The 17973-nt window shown below is 56.1% G+C and overlaps 1 protein-coding gene across 1 annotated transcript; it reads left to right on the forward strand.

The window, feature by feature from the left end:
* The first annotated feature begins 1109 nt into the window (after positions 1-1109).
* Positions 1110-13097, forward strand: PHYHIP (phytanoyl-CoA 2-hydroxylase interacting protein). Its single transcript, XM_081091120.1, has 5 exons — positions 1110-1591; positions 5088-5281; positions 6398-6572; positions 9009-9126; positions 11026-13097. The coding sequence occupies exons 2-5, from the start codon at positions 5117-5119 to the stop codon at positions 11558-11560; spliced, it is 993 nt and encodes a 330-aa protein (XP_080947246.1). The 5' UTR covers positions 1110-1591; positions 5088-5116; the 3' UTR covers positions 11561-13097.
* Positions 13098-17973: the final 4876 nt, after the last annotated feature.

Below are 17973 nucleotides of genomic sequence, written 5' to 3' on the forward strand. Positions count from 1 at the left end.
CAAGCCCTCCCCACCCCCACCACGCTCCTGCTTCCACAAGTCTCCACTTGGCTTGGCCCCACCTGTGCCCTGGAGCTGGTCCTGATTCCTCCTTCTCAGAATTCTTACCTGTACCCGGCAATTTAGTTGTCTATTTCTTGTTTCCTAATCGTGTCTCTAAATGTCCATCTTTCTTCCCTAAAAGACTGTGGACTCCCGGCAGGCAGACACTTGCTGATATGGCTGTGATAACAGCTCTGGGCACTCCTCCTGTACCAGGCCCAGGGCTGGGTGATTCACATGTTTATCTCATTCAGTGATGACAATAAACTCGTGTGATTATTGCATTTGATAGACGAAGACACTGCAGCTCTGAGAGGTTGGGTAACTTGTCCAGCGCCACCCAGCTAGAAAGTAATAGACTCTATTAAATAGAGCAAGAATTTTAACCGTATCTGTCTGTCTGCAAAGGCCATGCTTCTCCACACTGCACGTACTCACTGCTGGTTGCTTGGTTCAAATTTCCTTGCGGGTTCTTCACAGCGGCATCCACAGGGTCTGCATTTTCTGCGGATCCTTATCAGTAGACAGTAAGTATTCTCTCTGGCCACTGTGCTCAGGGCTTGGCTCCTCTGAGCCCAGATAGTTGGCTAGAATCCGAGCACTCCAAGCTCTGTGGGTCCCTCCCATCCCCACTTTCTTGCTTCTGCACACCCTTCTCAGCCCCACACTTCTCTCTCTTGTCTCTCTCTGCGTAAGCAGTCAGACTTTCCCTAGACCACCAGGATTCTCTTGGGCTTCGGTAAGATAGCTCTTGATAGAGTTGGTAAGAAAATGGAGCTGTGGATTAGCCAAAGGCCCAGAGGAAAGAAACCAGACTAAGACCGACACCGCTGCCTCCCCACCGTACCCATCCCACACACGGACGGGCTCCCAAACCCCATCGGAATCCTGCCCCTTCACAGCCACCCCCTCCCCCAATCAGAATCTTTGCTTCAGGCTCCCGAGCCCTTGGGCTCAGCCCCACCCTCCCCCAGCATCCTAAAGTTTGGGGGCCGCATTCAACTGAGAGATTTCCAAGGAGAGGTGTGTTGGAGGGACTTCTGCCAAGGCACGTGTCCTGGGAAAACGGGGAAGGGGGCAGCCACCGCCGCTGTCTCGGAAGACATCCGCGTTGCTCCCTTCCAGACCTTCTGCCCTTTCCCCCTCCCACCAGCCCGGGAGAGCAGGGACCGAGCTTGCTTATTGTCACCTGACGCTGGGCAGCCACTGATCCCATTGGTGGAGCCAGATTGGGTCTGGCTCTCCCGTTCCTTCTCGTCTTCTCTGCCTCTCTCTCCTCCACATCGCTTTGCTTTTGCCTCTCCTTGCGCTCGGCTGGGAACATCGCCTCTCCCGGGGCAGCAGCGCGCTGCGGAGCAGCAGGGACCGCCTGTGGGGCATGGAAGAAGCCTCCTCGCCGCCGTGAAAGGAGCAAGAGGAGCCGGCGAGTGCTGCTGCCTGTGACCCGGGCATCCAGGCTGCTGCCCCTCTGCCTGGGGAGCCCATCCACACAGAGCTCTCTCCCTTCCCTCCCTTCCAGGTCTCCCTCTGCAGAGCCTGGTGGAGCCAGGTGAGTGCCCTCCCTCTGCTGTCAATCCCGAGAGGGACCTGGGTCGCCAGGGGCTAGGAGCTGGGGGCACGAGGGTCCTGCCACTGCTTGCAGTGCCCGCCTGGATTGCCAGGGCCAACGACCTTGTCCCCTTTCCCCCAGGCCCTTGGCCAAGGGGTTAACAGCTGGATCCTGTCCCCAGGGCACCACAGTTAGTCACCCCGTGACCATTCTGCTGCAGTCAGCGATGCCAACAGGGACAGTGGGGTGGCCTGTAGTGCTTTTCTGAATGAGCATGGGCAAAAGGTACCATAGCAGTGTGTGCACCATGCTTGGGAGGAGGCTGGAGGTTTGCCTGCGCAGATAGTTCTGTCCGCATGCACTTATGTTCATGTGTGGGTTTTAACTGCTGCATGGCATGTCTAGGAACATACGTTTCTTGTACACGTGAAGCACATGTGTGCGGGGATCACTTATCTGAGTAGCCTGTGAATACATGTCAGTAGGGACAGTGCGAAGCAGTATATTTGTGGGTGGATATGTGTGTAGGAGTACATGTTGACGGAGGGTTTCTATGTGGGAGGTGCGACTTGAAGCAGAAGGGGGTAGGTAGGTGGAGAGTGTGGGCTAAGCCCCTGTCTGTGGGCAGAGCTGCGTAGGTAGGCAAACCTGTTGGCATATGAAGGCTCGGCTTTGTCAGAGTGTGGCCAGAAACAAACATATTTTCAAAGTCTGTGTCTTTGAGCCTTGAGAAGACTTGAGGGCGAATACCAGAATATGGGCAGAGGTTGACGTGTGTGCAAATAAAAATACATGGGTGTCAGCAGGCATATGGGTTGCATGCCTCCTGTGTCAGTGCCATGCATGTATGTTGGTGCCTATGGTTCCCCCGCTAAATTGCGGCTTTGTGAGAAGGTGTGCATACATATGTGTGTGTGTGAGCCTGTGGACTTAAGCATGTGAGGGTCTGTATGGAGGTGACAGCTAGTGGAGGGGAAGTTGCTGGGCAGTCTTAGAATGTGGAGAGTGGCAGAAGGTCCTTGGGTGCGTAGGGGAGTGGGTGGGAGTGAGAATGTCTGAGGAGGTGTGTGCAGCCTGTCTGTGGGCATACTTGGTGTGTGCGTATGTGTGTGCATGTGTGCGTGCGTGTGTGTGTGTGTGTGTGTGTGTGTGTGTATGTGCGCTCGAATGCGCGCGCCTGCCTGCCTGTGGGTGTGTGAATGCTTGTCTCAGGGTGGATTCACACAGGAGTGTGGGTGTTTCTCAGGTGTTGTCTCAACCTGTCTCTCACACCCTGCCCTTCCGCGGTCATCTGGGCTTGGAGAACTGGGTTCATGCCCACCTTTGGCCCACCCTGGCTTTCCTGATCTCCCAGTGTCACTCATGGCCGCTCTCCCAGTCTCGCGTGGGAGTCGTCTGACTCTCCTAGAATGTCGATGGGGAAGGCTGACCCACGTCCTGGCCACCTCAGCACCAAGCCGCTGTCCTGTCTCTGGGAGACTGAGGAGGACTGAGGCAGCGGCAGGTGCCCCCCACCGGGTAGGCGTGTACTGCATCCCATGTGGGTGGGAGACAGCCACCAAGGCCCTCCCTGGGGTGGGCATATGTCTGTGTTGGTGTGTGTGGGTGCATGTGTGAGTGTGTGTGTGTGTGAGTGTGTGTGTGTATGTGGGGGCACATGCCTGTCTTGCTGGGGAGCTCATCACTGGGACCTCAGAGGATGGCATCTCCTCACCACTTCACAACTGTCTCCAGAAATTACAAACTGGTTTCTTGTCTAGTTGTTTCCAGACACCCTATCCCGATCTGTTTTATTTTGTGGGGGGCCTGGTAGCACCCCCATGCTTATCTATCATGAGATTCACGAGGCCCACTGGCATTTGGCTGAACTGCACAGCAGGCAGGCATACACTTTAGGGTGGAAAGCTAAGATGTAACAAGGACTCAGGGAACACCCTGGGACAGGTAAGGGCCATCACCCAGATCCTTTGCCCTGTGCCTGCCACCCAGGCAGCCCACAGGTTAATTTAGAGGTGCCAGGCTCCAGAGCCGGCTTCGTTGACAGGAAAGTGTGGGTTGAATCTTCTGGAAGCTATAAATAGAAGTACCTGCTTTCGAAGGCACAAGGTACCCTTACCCTAGCGCCTGGGTGAAGAGAAGGAGGAGAAAGGAGATGACACTCCAGAAATCTGAGCTGTGCTGGGACTGGGCTTGAGGAAGAACCGGGAAGCATGAGCTCGACTGGGTACTGAGCAGATGTCCCAGGAGAAAGCCCGGCCTACACTCAGGCTCCTATCCCAGAGACGGCCCCTTCCCTCCCCTCTCCCCTCCCCACCCCACCTCGCAGGGCTCCAGCGAGCCAGGCCAAAGTCAGGGCCAGAGTCAGCGCCTCCTGGCTAAGCACAGAGAGAGTGGTGGTCCTTCCCACCTGGGAGAGCAGCCAGGGGAAGAAGTGCAGGGGGAAGGAGGGCGGAGGTGGGGGGGGGGAGAAAATGCCATTGCTTGAAAGAAAAGGACAGAGAAGGAAAACTAAATATTGGTAAAATTATGTGCACCTGTGCATACATATGCCACACATGTCATGTCACACACACACACACACACGGGAACACAAATTCCACGTAATGGTAAAGGGTAGAGTGCTCCAGAGTCAGACAAACCTGAGTTTGAATCATTTTCTAACTGTGTGACCTTTGGCATCTTAGTACCCCCAACTTCAGCTACCTCATCTTGAAAATGGGTGTAATAATAATGCCTACCTATTGGGAGCTTTCATGAGATGCTGTTGTGAGATTAGCAGCACTTAGCCTGCCACAGGCCTCAAAAGTAAAACTAATTACTTAAGAGAATCAAGTGCCAGAGGAAAGAATATACAGCAGTGGGAAAAGAGTGAAAGGGAAAGGACGATAGTGGAAAAGTTACGGGTGGGGGAAGGTCTGTAGCTTGTACTCCCCCCGCCACCAGTGGAAACACGTGCACTTGCACTCCCAGCCCTGTGTGGTGGTGACCCCTGCTGAGTGCCCCCCCACTGAGAGGAGGGGTTCTGACCCCCTAGAGCCCTGCACCCTTGGCCTCTTGGCTGCTAGTGTCCTCCTCCTGCCTGCACCCTCACACCCATGTCCTTGGTGGGTGCTTCCTGTCTCTCCTGTGCCTCACACTGTTCCCTCCACCCCCACCCCTTTCTCCTTTCATGCCTGCTGGCTGAGGGCCCCCTCCTCGGCTCCATCTGCTGACAATCTGTCCCGCCTGGCGTTCTCCGCGTTCCCACTGCCTCTGCCACCTGTCAGGTGCCGTCTGCTCTGCAGACCCCTCTTAGGAGAGCCAAGAGCCCGGGGGACGCCCATCCCACCTTCATTCCTACCCTCCAGTCTGCCCTGTGCAACCTTTCCATCCGATTCGATGGGGCAGGTGCAAATAACGGCTCCTCCAGGTCCCGCCTGGAAAGGAATATTGGGAGGAGACATTCCCCAAGACTGCATGGTGGGGCGGGGGGTGCTGATGCTTCCTCTCCTCTCAGTCCCCACAGGAGCCGAACCAAAAGGGAGCATGGAGCTGCTGTCCACTCCCCACAGCATCGAAGTCAATAACATCACCTGTGACTCCTTCCGCATCTCCTGGGCCATGGAGAACAGTGACCTGGAGAGGGTCACCCATTATTTCATCGACCTCAACAAGAAGGAGAATAAGAACTCCAACAAATTCAAGCACCGGGTGAGCACGTCTTCCTCACACCTGCTCTGAAGGGCGGCAGGATGACGCACGCCTGGAGTGGACAGTGGGGAGCTGGAGAGGCCTGATTCCAACCCAGGCTCTTCTTACTGTGTGATCTTGGTAAAGTTAGTTAACCTCTCTGAGCCTGAGTTCCTTTGCTGGCAAAAGGGGAGTAATAATCATGGCAGCCCCTGTAGGCTTGTGAGAGGCATCTGTGAGGTAATGTTTGTGTGCCGTTTGGCTCGGGGCCCAGCACACAGTGAATACCGTTATCGGCATCGTGATTAGGGCAGGAAAACCCAGGCGGGCCACGACATCACACCTGCGGGTGCCTTGTGGACTGAGTGGGTAACATGGGCTGTGGGCAGGGGTGAGGCCCTTTGCAGGGTCCTTCAGGCCCCTGTGATCCTCTCTGCCCCGGCCTCTGGCCTGTTTGCTGGGTTTAGAAAATGCATGTGAGAGAATCCCCTGTTGGCTGGGGCATCCTTTTCCTGGGTTAAAGCTGGTGTGGAGGTGGGTGGGAGGAAGGCTCCCATCTTCTAAGCTGGGGGAAAGGCAGGGATAGAGTGAGGTGGGAAGAAGCTGGTTCCCACGACGACAGCATCATGTGGGTTACTCACCCTCTCTCTTTGGAACTGGCTCCCCCGATCTGGGTGTCTTTTGGCAGGCCAGTTGCCACGGTGACGTGAATGTTCAACACCACCCCCTTAACCTCCTCCCAAAAGAATAAGGCATATTTTCCCTTCCTCCCTGGCTTCTCAGCATTGGCCGTTGCCGTGGAAACGGCACTGCAGTGTGCAGAGCTCTCGAAGTCTCCCTCGAAAAGGGAGGTCTCCTCAACTTTGTGGGCGTCCACCCGTGGCCTTTCTCCTCAGTTCCCAGGAGAAGGGGCATCAGGCAGTTAAGGATGGTGGAGGCTGCGGAGTGTCTGTGTGGTCTTCCCAATGGCCACTGCTTGCTCCTGCAGAGCCTGGTGGCCAGGACACCCGGCATCGAATCACTGAGACGCTGGCCCTCTCCAGGAGGCACGGGGCCGGGGGAGGTCTGAGGGAATGCCAAGGCTGGGCATGACCCCCAATTTGACTCTTGGCTCTCGGTCTGCACCCTGTGTCTCAGGATGTCCCCACAAAGCTTGTGGCCAAGGCTGTGCCCCTGCCCATGACGGTGAGAGGCCACTGGTTCCTGAGCCCCCGCACAGAGTACAGCGTGGCGGTGCAGACTGCAGTGAAGCAGAGCGACGGGGAGTACCTGGTGTCCGGCTGGAGCGAGACAGTCGAGTTCTGCACCGGAGGTGAGGCCCTGCCGGTCTGTGCTTTTGTGCATCCGGTTTAGTTATGGTCAGGAGGGGGGCTTCGTCTTTTTAAAAAAATCTTTTATATATCTGTATCTATATCTATGTCTACATCTATATCTACTGGTATACCTATATTTCTCTCTCTATATATATATGTAGATATTAATTTCAGAAAAGAAGGGAAAGGGAGAGAGAGAGAGAAATGTCAACGATGACAGAGAATCACTGATTGGTTGCCTCCTACATGCCCCCTATTGGAAATTGGGCTCAAAACCCGACATGTGCCCTGACTGGAATCTAACCGTGACCTCCTGGTTCAGAGGTTGACGCTTAACCATTAAGCTGCACTGGCTGGGCAAAGGGGTTTCGTCTTAACATAGCAGATACTGTGACCACCTGCTGTACACCAGCACCAGGCTTAGGCCTTCAGGGAAACACAGGTAGATGAGACCTGCCCCTGCCCCTCCACCCCCACCCCCAAAGCCTATGATGCAGGAGGCAGATGTGAGCACTACTAATCATGGTGATGACGTCATTTCTATAGAGGGAAGGAGTCACTTTTCTGGCTTGGGGCAAGCATGTTTTTCTGAATTGTAAAATACACATAACATAAAAGTTGCTATCTTAACCATTTTAAGTGTACAGTTCAGTGGTATTAAGTACATTCATGTTGGTATGTAACTAATCTCCAAAACATTTCATCTTCCCCTACTGGAACTCTATACCCACGGAACAACACCTCCCACTCCCCCCTCACTGCAGCCCCTGGCAACCACCATTCCACTCTCTGTCTCTCTAAATTTGACCACTCTTGTGAGGGTAATCACATAGTATTTGTCCCTCTGTGACTGGCTTATGCACTTAACATCATGACCTCAAGATTCATCTGTGTTGTAGCATGTGTCAGAATTTCCTTCCTTTTTTTAAAAAAAAATATATTTTATTGATTTTTTTACAGAGAGGAAGGGAGAGGGATAGAGAATTAGAAACATCGATGAGAGAGAAACATCCATCAGCTGCCTTCTGCACACCCCCCACTGGGAATGTGCCCGCAACCAAGGTACATGCCCTTGACTGGAATCGAACCCGGGTCCCTTGAGTCTGCAGGCTGACGCTCCATTCACTGAGCCAAACTGGATGGAATAATATCACATTGTGTGGCTAGACCGCGTTTTAGCAATCACTGGTCGCTGGATGCTTCGTGGACCAATCACATTTTGCTCGTCTTGAGCCTCCACTTAGCCTGAGAAAATGATCCTTATTCAGCAGTCCCACAAACTCTCATAGCAGAACTTAGCTTGGAAATTCCAGCATGAACAAGCAAAAAACCAGGCTCAAGTGTACTTGGTCACTGATGACCCAGGTTCTGTCCCCGCAGTATTCTATTCTTTTGGTGTCCATGGTGAGAACTGCCCCAGATCTCCCTCTGTCACAAGGAAGGGGCAGGGGACAGTTTTAGCCCTGGGCCTCCGAGGCGGCTGGCTCCACCCTCTGCCAAGGTCTGTGCCCTTTGCTGTGTCCTTGAGCTGCTGTTCTCTTTTGAGTGGTGCTTTCTCTGAGCTCAGCTGCACACCCCACTCTCTGAAGGTGCTCCCTCTCGCCGTGGGGAAAGCCTCTTAGTTTACCCCAGAACTCCACGTGTGGTGGGAATTTAATTCAAACAGGGGAGCTGGGGGTGGCGGCAGTCCAGTCCATATTTCTCTTGCCAAACCCAGCACCCTGGCCAGAGCTGCATCAGCAAGGAGGAAAGGGCACCTTTTCTAATTTGCACAAAGGCGCTGTCGAGGCTAGCAGCCCTCTGCTGGGGCCTCTGGGCTCTGGGCTCTGGGCTCTGGGCCCTGGCCCTGGCCCGGGGGAGGGTCCAGTTTCATGCATGAACAAGCAAAAAGCCAGGCTCATGGAAACACTATCTTGTTTCCATGATTTTCTGCTTTTCTCGTGATACGAAGTAGAGTCCTTGCCCCAGACCTGGTCCACCTAAACACTCACCTCAGGTCTCGGCAGGCTCTCCAGGACTCTCCCCTGTAATGACAACTCGCTTCCCCGTGAGTGGTGTGGGCAGCGTCTGACCTGCTGGGTTTGAGGGCTCTCCCTAAAGGCCCTCAAACCCTCGCCCTCTCAGTCCCTCATCTGCCTGCTGGTCCTTTCACAGGAGGCCTAGGATGGCCTGGGATGACAGCCCCGGGGCTGTATTGTATAACAGGCCCGCCCTTGTCTGAGCAGAGTCCTGAGCCTCTGGCACTGAGGGTGCAGAGGTGATGAGGACAGACAGCCTCCCGCTGGCCCATGCCCACGTGGTCCAAGATGCTGTGAACGTTTGGTGTCCCCTGCTGCTCTGCGCACAGAGATGGGTTGGCATTCACATTGTGGGTGAGGGAGGGGGAGGGGCTGTGACCCTGCCTGGCGGCCGCTCACCCATCTGCACTCTTGCAGATTATGCCAAGGAGCACCTGGCGCAGCTGCAGGAGAAGGCGGAGCAGATCGCAGGCCGCATGCTGCGCTTCTCTGTCTTCTACCGCAACCACCACAAGGAGTACTTCCAGCATGCCAGGTGTGTGCAGCCCTGCAGGCCCTCCGGTCCCTCCTCCCGCCCCCAGCTCTGCTCAGCCGCCCAGGCTGTTTGATGAGACCTCAACTTGTCACCTGCCAGATCTTCTGCACAGAGTCGCCATGCCCTTCCACCACAGGCTGACTGCGGGGGGGGGGGGGGGGGGGGGGGGCGGGGGGGGGGGCTGGTGGCTTGGGATTGAGCTCCAGGAAAGCAGAGAGCACTCAGGATAGAGCTGCCTGGGGCACCTGTGAAAACAGGCCTGGGCGAGTGATGACCCAGGTGGGATCCTCCTTTGAGGCAGTTCCTGTCCTGTGAAAGGCAGGTATCTCTCCAATTCAGGCCCTGGGTCTGAAGGGGAGGTGGTGAGGGGGGGGGGGCGGCACAGAGTGTGAGCGGATTCCCAGTATGAAGTGTTGTGCTCTTCACACTGTCTGCTGGGGAGCCTGGAGGTTCCAGGGTGTGTCCCAGGCAGCCCTGAGGGTGGTGCTAAGGGGTCATTGAGGAACTGCAAGGTGGACCTCACACCTATCATTCAACCTGAGCAGCGTCAATTTTACTGCCTACGCCAGCCTATGTATAATTCCCTTTGGGGAAAAAGAGAGAGGTTCCACATTTAAAATTCTTTTTTTTTTTTAAATATATTTTATTGATTTTTTATAGAGAGGAAGGGAGAGAGATAGAGAGCTAGAAACATCGATGAGAGAGAAACCATTGATCAGCTGCCTCCTGCACATCTCCTACTGGGGATGTGCCCGCAACCCAGGTACATGCCCTTGACCGGAATCGAACCTGGGACCCCCCAGTCCGCAGGCCGAGGCTCCATCCACTGAGCCAAACCGGTTTCGGCCACATTTAAAATTCTTGATCCAACCGATGATGTCATCTAACACCTTCAGCCAACACATGGGGAGCCTGAGACCCAGAGGGCCAGCAATTCACTAGTCACTTAGGACAGCCAGGACCAAGCAAGAGTGAGGCTGGACCAGCGGCTGCCCATCCCCCCATGACTACTGACACTGCTCCAAGTCCATGTCCTGAGGCTGGGCCAGGACAAGCCACCACCAGTATTGTCTGTCTTTATCATGGTGTCACTCTGACCCTACCCCAGGGCTGTGGGGGCCTGGAGGGCCTCTGGTGTTTGCACTAAAGAAGAGAGGCAGTGAGGTGAGTGGTTAGGGCACTGGCCCTGTTTGGGTTTCTCTATCAGAAAGCGGGCAAGAGACAGAGAGCACCGTGTGTGCCAGAATATAGAGGACTAAAGGCAGAATCCCCCCGAAACACTGTCTGTTGTGGGACAGTGCGGACAGATGGAATATGATCAGCGTGTGTGATTACTGAGTGAAACTCAGTGTCCTGCACATAGGAGACAATCAAAATTTTGTTGAGTGCAAGTGCCTGATGTTCCTGGAAGGTTTTAGAGAGAAAGGGATACCGATGCTGGGCCTTGAAGGATGAATAAGTGTTTGCCAGGCCAGGTGGAAAAAGTGGGAAGGGAAGTCCAAGCAGAGGGCAGAGCACTGCAAATGCAGAGGCAGGAAAGAGCTGGGGTGGCGTTCCCCTGTGGCTGGAGGTTGTCACCTGTGGGTAGGGGTGGCAAGAGGTGGAGCCAGAAAGACCAGATTGTGATGGCCTTGCTTTTCCCTCAAGCTCCAGCAACGGGCTTTATGCGGGGAACAGCAGGTCCAGGCCTCTCCTCTGTGAAAGAGTGGGCTGGATCGGCCCATCTCCTCCCCGCTCTCGCATTCTGGAACGTTCTATTTGTGATGGGTGGAGGCGGTGGCTGGTGGGAGATCTGGGAACGGGGCTGGCTCCCTTCTTACCACACACAGCAGCCAAGCCTCAGCCCAGCTAACCAGTGGCATTTTCTCTTCCCTTTGGCACTGTCCCTGGAATGGGTAGGACCCACTGCGGGAACATGCTGCAGACCTACCTGAAGGACAACAGCGGCAGCCACGGCTCCCCAACCAGCGGCATGCTCCACGGCGTCTTCTTCAGCTGCAATACGGAGTTCAACACAGGCCAGCCCCCACAGGACTCCCCCTACGGCCGCTGGCGCTTCCAGATCCCTGCCCAGCGCCTTTTCAACCCCAGCACCAACCTCTACTTTGCGGACTTCTACTGTATGTACACAGCCTACCACTACGCCATCCTGGTGCTGGCCCCCAAGGGCTCCCTGGGGGACCGCTTCTGCCGAGACCGCCTGCCCCTTCTGGACATTGCCAGCAACAAGTTCCTGACCTGCAGCGTGGAGGATGGGGAGCTGGTCTTCCGCCACGCCCAGGACCTCATCCTGGAGATCATCTACACTGAGCCCGTCGACCTGTCGCTGGGCACCCTGGGGGAGATCAGCGGCCACCAGCTCATGAGCTTGTCCACTGCTGACGCCAAGAAAGACCCCAGCTGCAAGACCTGCAACATCAGTGTGGGCCGCTAGGGACTCCGGGAGAGCTGGGGGGCTAGGGAGAAATGACAGGCGGGTAGTGGTGGGTGACGTAAGTTCAGGGAGCTGGCTTTCTCTCTCCTGCCCCCTTACCCTCTCCGCACTGTCAGCTCCCCTCCCCCTCCTCTTGGCATTAGAGGTAACAGAGGGTGGTCCCCCTGGTAAGCGTGGCCCACCCATGCCTGGTAGACTTGAACAGGCTCTTGGCTTCAGTAGGTTGGTGGGGGCAGGGGCTGGGTTCCTGGAAACTTCCTCTTCCCTCTGATGTCCCCATCCTGCTATTTCTCGCTTCATTACAGGCCTCCATCTCATGGAGACTTGCCGCCTCTGGGCTCTTTTGGGGAAAGCCTCTCTAGGCCAAAGCCCAAATGTAGCTTGCCTGCCTCCCGAGGGGACACAGAGCTGTGGGGTGCCCTTCCTTAGCCACACCCACCCCACTCAGGACCACCAGAGGGTGCCCCTCCCTGCTCAGCTGGGCCTGGGGACTTCCTACTCCAGACCTGGCCTTCCCTCTATAAATAGTCACCTGCACACCCATGTCTTCCTGCCAGTCGGCACCTGCATGGGGAGAGCTGTCCCCCGCACCTGCGCTCTAGAAAGGGGCCCTCTTTTTTCTCTTGGCTTTGGGGCATCCAGGCTGTTGGAATTTGTCCTTTGTTCTGGAGATAGCATAGATCCTAGAGGACCTTCTCCCTTGCCCCAAGCACTGGGGTCTGGAATGGCAGCTACTGGGGTCGAGGAGGGGGGAAGAGACCCCTGAGACCCAGAGGGACCCTTTTCTGAGCTGGGAGTGGGTCTCCTCTTGTCCTGAGGGGCCTGGTGTGGAAGTAGACCCGAGGGCTTGCCCACAGAGCCCGGCACCCGCCTGACTGTGAACTTGCTAGCTCTCTGTGTGTGATCTGGACTGTGGTTTCCCTGCCACCTGCCTGTCGCCCCGACCCACTGGCACTGTCTGCACTCCCCCTTTAGCCTATTGTTGGAGAGTCCCTTCCCTGGGGAGCTCCTGTTGAAGACTTTCCTGGACCTAACAGCATTTTTACCTGTTTTCCTACTTTTGTACGGGTCACCACGGTGGTGAGGGTAGACCCCCTGAGACAAGAAGACCAGGTGGGTGAGGAGGGGAGGTATTGATGGAGGCAGCTAGCTGTTTGGGGATGATGGGGGTGATGTCAGGTGGAGGAGAACAGCCTCCACAGTGACAACCCGATTTCTGTGATGAAGGACAGAAGGGGCCGCAGGCCAACAAGGCCATGTCTCAGTGAGGGGCAGGTGGGACAGCTGGTCGCCTCTTCTGTAGCCACAGGGAGTGGTGTGGTCAGCTGTCTCTGTGGCATGGATCAGGTCTGGGGGCCTGGGAGATGCATGGAGTAGGAGAGGACATGGCCCTCAGGCCCTCTCCCCCTCTGCTGGCAGCATCCCTGTGCAGTGGCCCGCTGCCCTCCCTTGGCCCCGTGTCTGCCCTGAGCTGGGGCACGCCTGCCTGTGCTGTGCTTGCGATGTGTACCAATAAACAAGCCACCATGGCCTGAGAGCCCCACCTCTCCTTGGACTCTGGGAGTGCGGGTAGGCAAGTCATACCGTCATGGAGGAGCTCACGTGGGCTTGCCCCCAAGGACAGGCCGCCGGGAATTGTCTGCAAGAGTGCTCCAAATCTTGCTGCGGGATGCGGGGCTCCGGAAACAGAGCCACATCTACTGCTCGGAGGGACTTTGGAGGTCATGCGGAGTTGCCCTGCATGTTGCAGAAGGGGAAACTGAGGCCTCTTAGGAGAGAATCTGTACCAATCTGGAGGCCTAACCAAGGTGCCCAGGTCCCCCATTTGGAGCCCTTCCCACTGCAGCGTCAGACCCAAATGCCACTGAATTCCAGCCCCCACCCCCCAGCCCTGTCCCCTCCCCAGCAGGGCTCCTCTTTGGCAGATCTGAGTCACCTCTGTGTCTATTATTATGGGCTTATTAAAATGATCCTCTGCTGGAGTGGAAAAGCTCCAGAAAAATCAGAGTCACCTCCCTGACACTGCCGGGCTCAGGGCCAATGAGCATGTGTCACCGAACCGCCTAAGGCTAGGAAGGAGGGCAAAGACCACTTCCTGAGGTCCTACTATGTGTCAGGCATCTCGCCAGGTGCTTTCCTACATCAGCTCGTTTAGTCTTCACAGTGGCTCTGTGCCGTATTCACATTTAACAGATGAAGAAACTGAGGCACAAGGAAGTTAAAAGGCTTGCCCATGTCTTACAGTCAGTCGATGACAGTGGCCAGGATCGAATCAGAAGCTGGCATCTTCTCATGTCACTGCCCTGTGTCCCCTATTGTGTGCCAGGGTCACCTGAGATGGTAAGACACAAGCAGGGCGGGCTCAGACACAGTGGCCCTGGCAAGGATCTCCTCTGGCGGACCAAGGCCGTCCTAATTCCTGAAAACACCAGGGGGGGCTGTGGAGTCGAAAATGCCCAGGAGGCTTCTTTAAAGGGCTTGGGCAGCAAGCAGGTGGAGTTCGGAATTCCCAGGACAGGAGTGAGCACCAGGGTTTAGCCTTTCACCTCTGAGCAGGAGCCCCTACCTCCTGCCGGGAGCCTAGGGGTTTTCAGGGTCCTCCAGAGGCGAGGCTCAGGCTTCAGTCTTCCTTTTGTGACTCCTCCTGGGTTTCTTAGGAGGAGAGGTTGGTCCCAGTGTCCTTTTAGTGGGAGTGCAGGTGGCCACCTGAGGCAGGGTGGGCGGGGCTGGGGAGCACATGGGCAGGCTTCCTCCAGAGAGCCGCTCCTCCTCCCTCTCGCCAGATAGCTGCTCTCCGCCACGCCTGCCCTGCGCTGCTAGAGGTGCCATCAGACCATGCTGGGCCAGGGCATCTGGTGAAGTCTGCACAGAGGCCTGCACGGGAGCACACACACACACACACACACACACACACTCACACACCCTCCTTGAGCTGGATTGATTTAGAAGACAGCCTTGCTGGCCACAGAGAGCTGAAAGGCGAGGGACAACCTTGGGCTGCAGTTGCCTCTGTATACAGCAAGGGCCCTGAGCTAGCCCTGCTCCAGGGGAGGAAGGGAGGGAAAATGAGGTGGTGGCCCCCAAGGGGCACCTCTGACACAGCCAACACATACACATAACCACATGCACTAGCGCTCCCAACACACACACACACACACACACACACACACACACACACTCCCAGACATCTCCTTCCCTGCCCATTCCTTTCCTCCTGGGCCAGCATCTTTCTGTGAATCCTGGATGGAGTACAGCCCCCACACACATAGTGGGAAGGGATGTGCCTGCTCGGAGAACCCTCACAGTTGCATCTGGCTTCAGTATGTGTCTCTTATCCATGTTGGGAAAAGAAGTGGCTGGGGTCCCAGGGAGAGGGACAAGAAGGGACCATTCCCCAAAGTGGAGGGAGGCCTTCAGGAAGCTGAGCTGAGGTGATTGGCCATAAAACAGCTTGGCCACAGCATCTGGAGGAGATTGGAACCAGATGTTCCTGGGATGGGGGCAGGGAGGACGTGGGGCTGGGAGGGGGCTGGAGCAGGAGAAGGGGGCTGGTCAACAGGAGGCTGGGTGAGGGGCCGCATGGCTCTCTGGGGAAAACATCTGGCTGCCCTCTGCCCCACTCCCCGTCGGGCACTACTATTGTTGCAAAACGGAGCAGCAAACCTTTTCCAGGACTCCAGAGTCAGCCCTGCGTGTAGGGACAGTCAAGCACAGGGTGGGACTTGGGAGGTGCCCAGAAAGGCGAGCCAGAAATATGTCCCCTGCTCTGTGAGCCCCGCCTTGCTGTGGGTTAAGCATGGTCTTTTCTGACAGTAGTTCTGGGCTACGCTCCTGATGCCCAACCAGAAACTTGTGTGCCAGAAGTCTCCTTTTATCATAGGAAAGGAGTGGTCCAGGAACCGGAAAATTGTCCCGCAGAGGAAAGGAAAAGAAGGCCCATCTACAGGCTGTCTTCAAAGGTTATCTCATTCCCTCCTTGAAACCCTGTGAGGTGTCATCATCCTATGTGTCCAGATCAGTGATGGCGAACCTATGACACGTGTGTCAGAGGTGACACAGGAACTCATTTTTTTGGTTGATTTTTCTTTGTTAAATGGCATTTAAATATGTAAAATAAATATCAAAAATATAAGTCTTTGTTTTACTATGGTTGCAAATATCAAAAAATTTCTATATGTGACACGGCACCAGAGTTAAGTTAGGGTTTTTCAAAATGCTGACATGCCGAGCTCAAAAGGCTCGCCATCATTGGCCTAGATAAAGAACCCGAGGTTCAGAGCGGTGAAGTGACTCACCCAGGGGCACAAAGCCACCAAATGGTAGAGCTTGTGTTTGCATTCAAATTTGCTGGGGGGAAGGGGAGTGGGGATGGGGGTGGGGGCGGAATCAGAGAGAAAAAGGAGGGAGGGGCAGTGCAGGGCCAACAGTTAGCCCTGCAAGCCCCCACTGCTGCTGAGGATCCCAGTGGCCTCAGGAGCCTGGCCCAGTCCTCTGGCTGCTGGGAGCCTGGGCCCTGGGTTTTCTCCTTGCCTGTGGCAGGAAAGGTTGCTGGGCAAAGGCAACAGGCTGGGGGAGCAGAGGCCCAGAGAGGGGCAGCTGGCCAATGTCACAGGGCGAAGCCTGGCAGAGCCAGGTCTGCTGACTGCCGGCTCGTGCTGTCATCCTGTCCTTTCGGGCCAGAGAGGTGCTCCCAGAGGGAGGAGTCGGAAGCTCCAGGCTATGCGGTCATCTCAACCTGGGTACCAGGGTTGGGAGCACAGTCCGGGGCAGGTCCATCCTCGCTCTCTCACTGGTCGTGCACTCAGGATCCAGGAAAACCCAGGGTCCTCGGGGGCTTGGAGACAGTTGGAAGAGCGAGGGTGCCTTCCTCCCACGTGGGACCGTCTGAGTGGATGGGCAGCTGCACTGAAGCTGGTCCAGTTTAGAACCCGAAGCAGCCAGAAGGGGAGGGTGAGCTGGGCCCTGAGAACACATTAAGTTGTGGAGTATCAGTGGCCTGCAGGCAGCTCCTAGGCACCCTCCACTGCCTGGTGGCAGCCTCTGAAGATGGGCCCAGGGAAGACTGGAGAACCTGCCAGCCTGAGCCCCTGAGGGTCCGAATCTATGGTGGTGATGGTCTTGGGACTGGTGCCCAGGGTGGCTGCAGAGGGCGATCCTGAGCTGCCCCAGCTGTGGTGTTTATTCAGAGGCCCTGTTTGAGGTGGAGAACCAGGGACTCTGTGGGCTGGAGTCCCACAGTCTAGACGGAGTTATGATCTCGGTTCCCTCTGTTCCTGTGGCTTGTGACCTGGGAGTGCGTCCTCCGAGCGTCAGAGGAACCCGGAGAGCTGGTGAAGGGAGCTGTGACCATTGACTACAAATTTGGCCGTGGAGGAGCTGATGCCAAGTTGGCTGGCAAAGTGTCTGGGTGAGATGCCCAGGCAGCTCCAACAGTTTGGGAGGCTTTCCATTCTGCTCAGCCCTGTCCACCTGCGGTCAGGGCTGGAGGACAGGGCTGCAGCCTGACCGTGGGAGGGGGAACTGTATGCAATCAGATGCTAGCAATGGGTCTGGTTCCCACTGCTGCTTAAAGGGCCAGTGTGGGGTGCACCATGCCATACTGCTTCCTGGGCATGGGTCCCCGCTTCCTGGGCATAGTCCCTCTATCTGGCACAACACCTGCCCCTGCTATAGGGAGGAGTTTGGCGACAGTAAAAGAACTACAGCCCCACTGAAGGCCCTCAGGGAGCCCTGGGGCCTGGAGCAGGCTGCCGATCTTCCCGGAAGCTGGGGGCGGCAGCCTCACTGTAAGAACCTGGGTTCTCCCTCGGTTCTTTCCCCCTGAGATCCATGGAGAGAAAAGGCAGAGAGACAGACTCCTTTGAAGGGAAGGAGCAGGGATATGGTTTCTCTCCCTCTGGCCTCAGGGAGACAGGTCTGCGCCTCTGGGCTGGCTGGGAGGGAGGCAATGGCAGGAAGGAGGAGGCCAGACAAGACACAACCTGGAGTCGCTGTGGGAGAGGGGGCCAGAGCTGGAATGTTTGCTCAGCGTCTGGCTCTTGTCTCCATGACAAGAGGACCCACGCCTGACCTTCAGGGTGGCAGGCTCTAGTTAACGGGTCTGCTCTGGCTGATGCCAGTTTTCTGGCTCCTGGTGAGGCTCCCTGGTTGGACACCCTCGCAGCCCACACACCCCTTTCTTAGACACAGAGACAGAAAACCCAGATGGACACCGGATGGACAAACACACGCTTCTCCCCTTTTCCATACCTCCTCCCTCTCCACCAAAGAGCCTTTTACAGAATGTTCCACCCCTCCCGTTGTGTGGGAGGGCTGTGCAGTGTGTGCATTTGGTGCGCCCGCCTGCAGGCTGAAGTGTGCGAGGTGGCTGTGTTTGTGTGTGCCCAAGTGTGAAATCACACCCGCAGGGGTCC

The sequence above is a fragment of the Myotis nattereri genome (genome assembly GCF_964212035.1).
Source record: "Myotis nattereri genome assembly, chromosome: 5".
Classification (NCBI taxonomy): domain Eukaryota; kingdom Metazoa; phylum Chordata; class Mammalia; order Chiroptera; family Vespertilionidae; genus Myotis; species Myotis nattereri.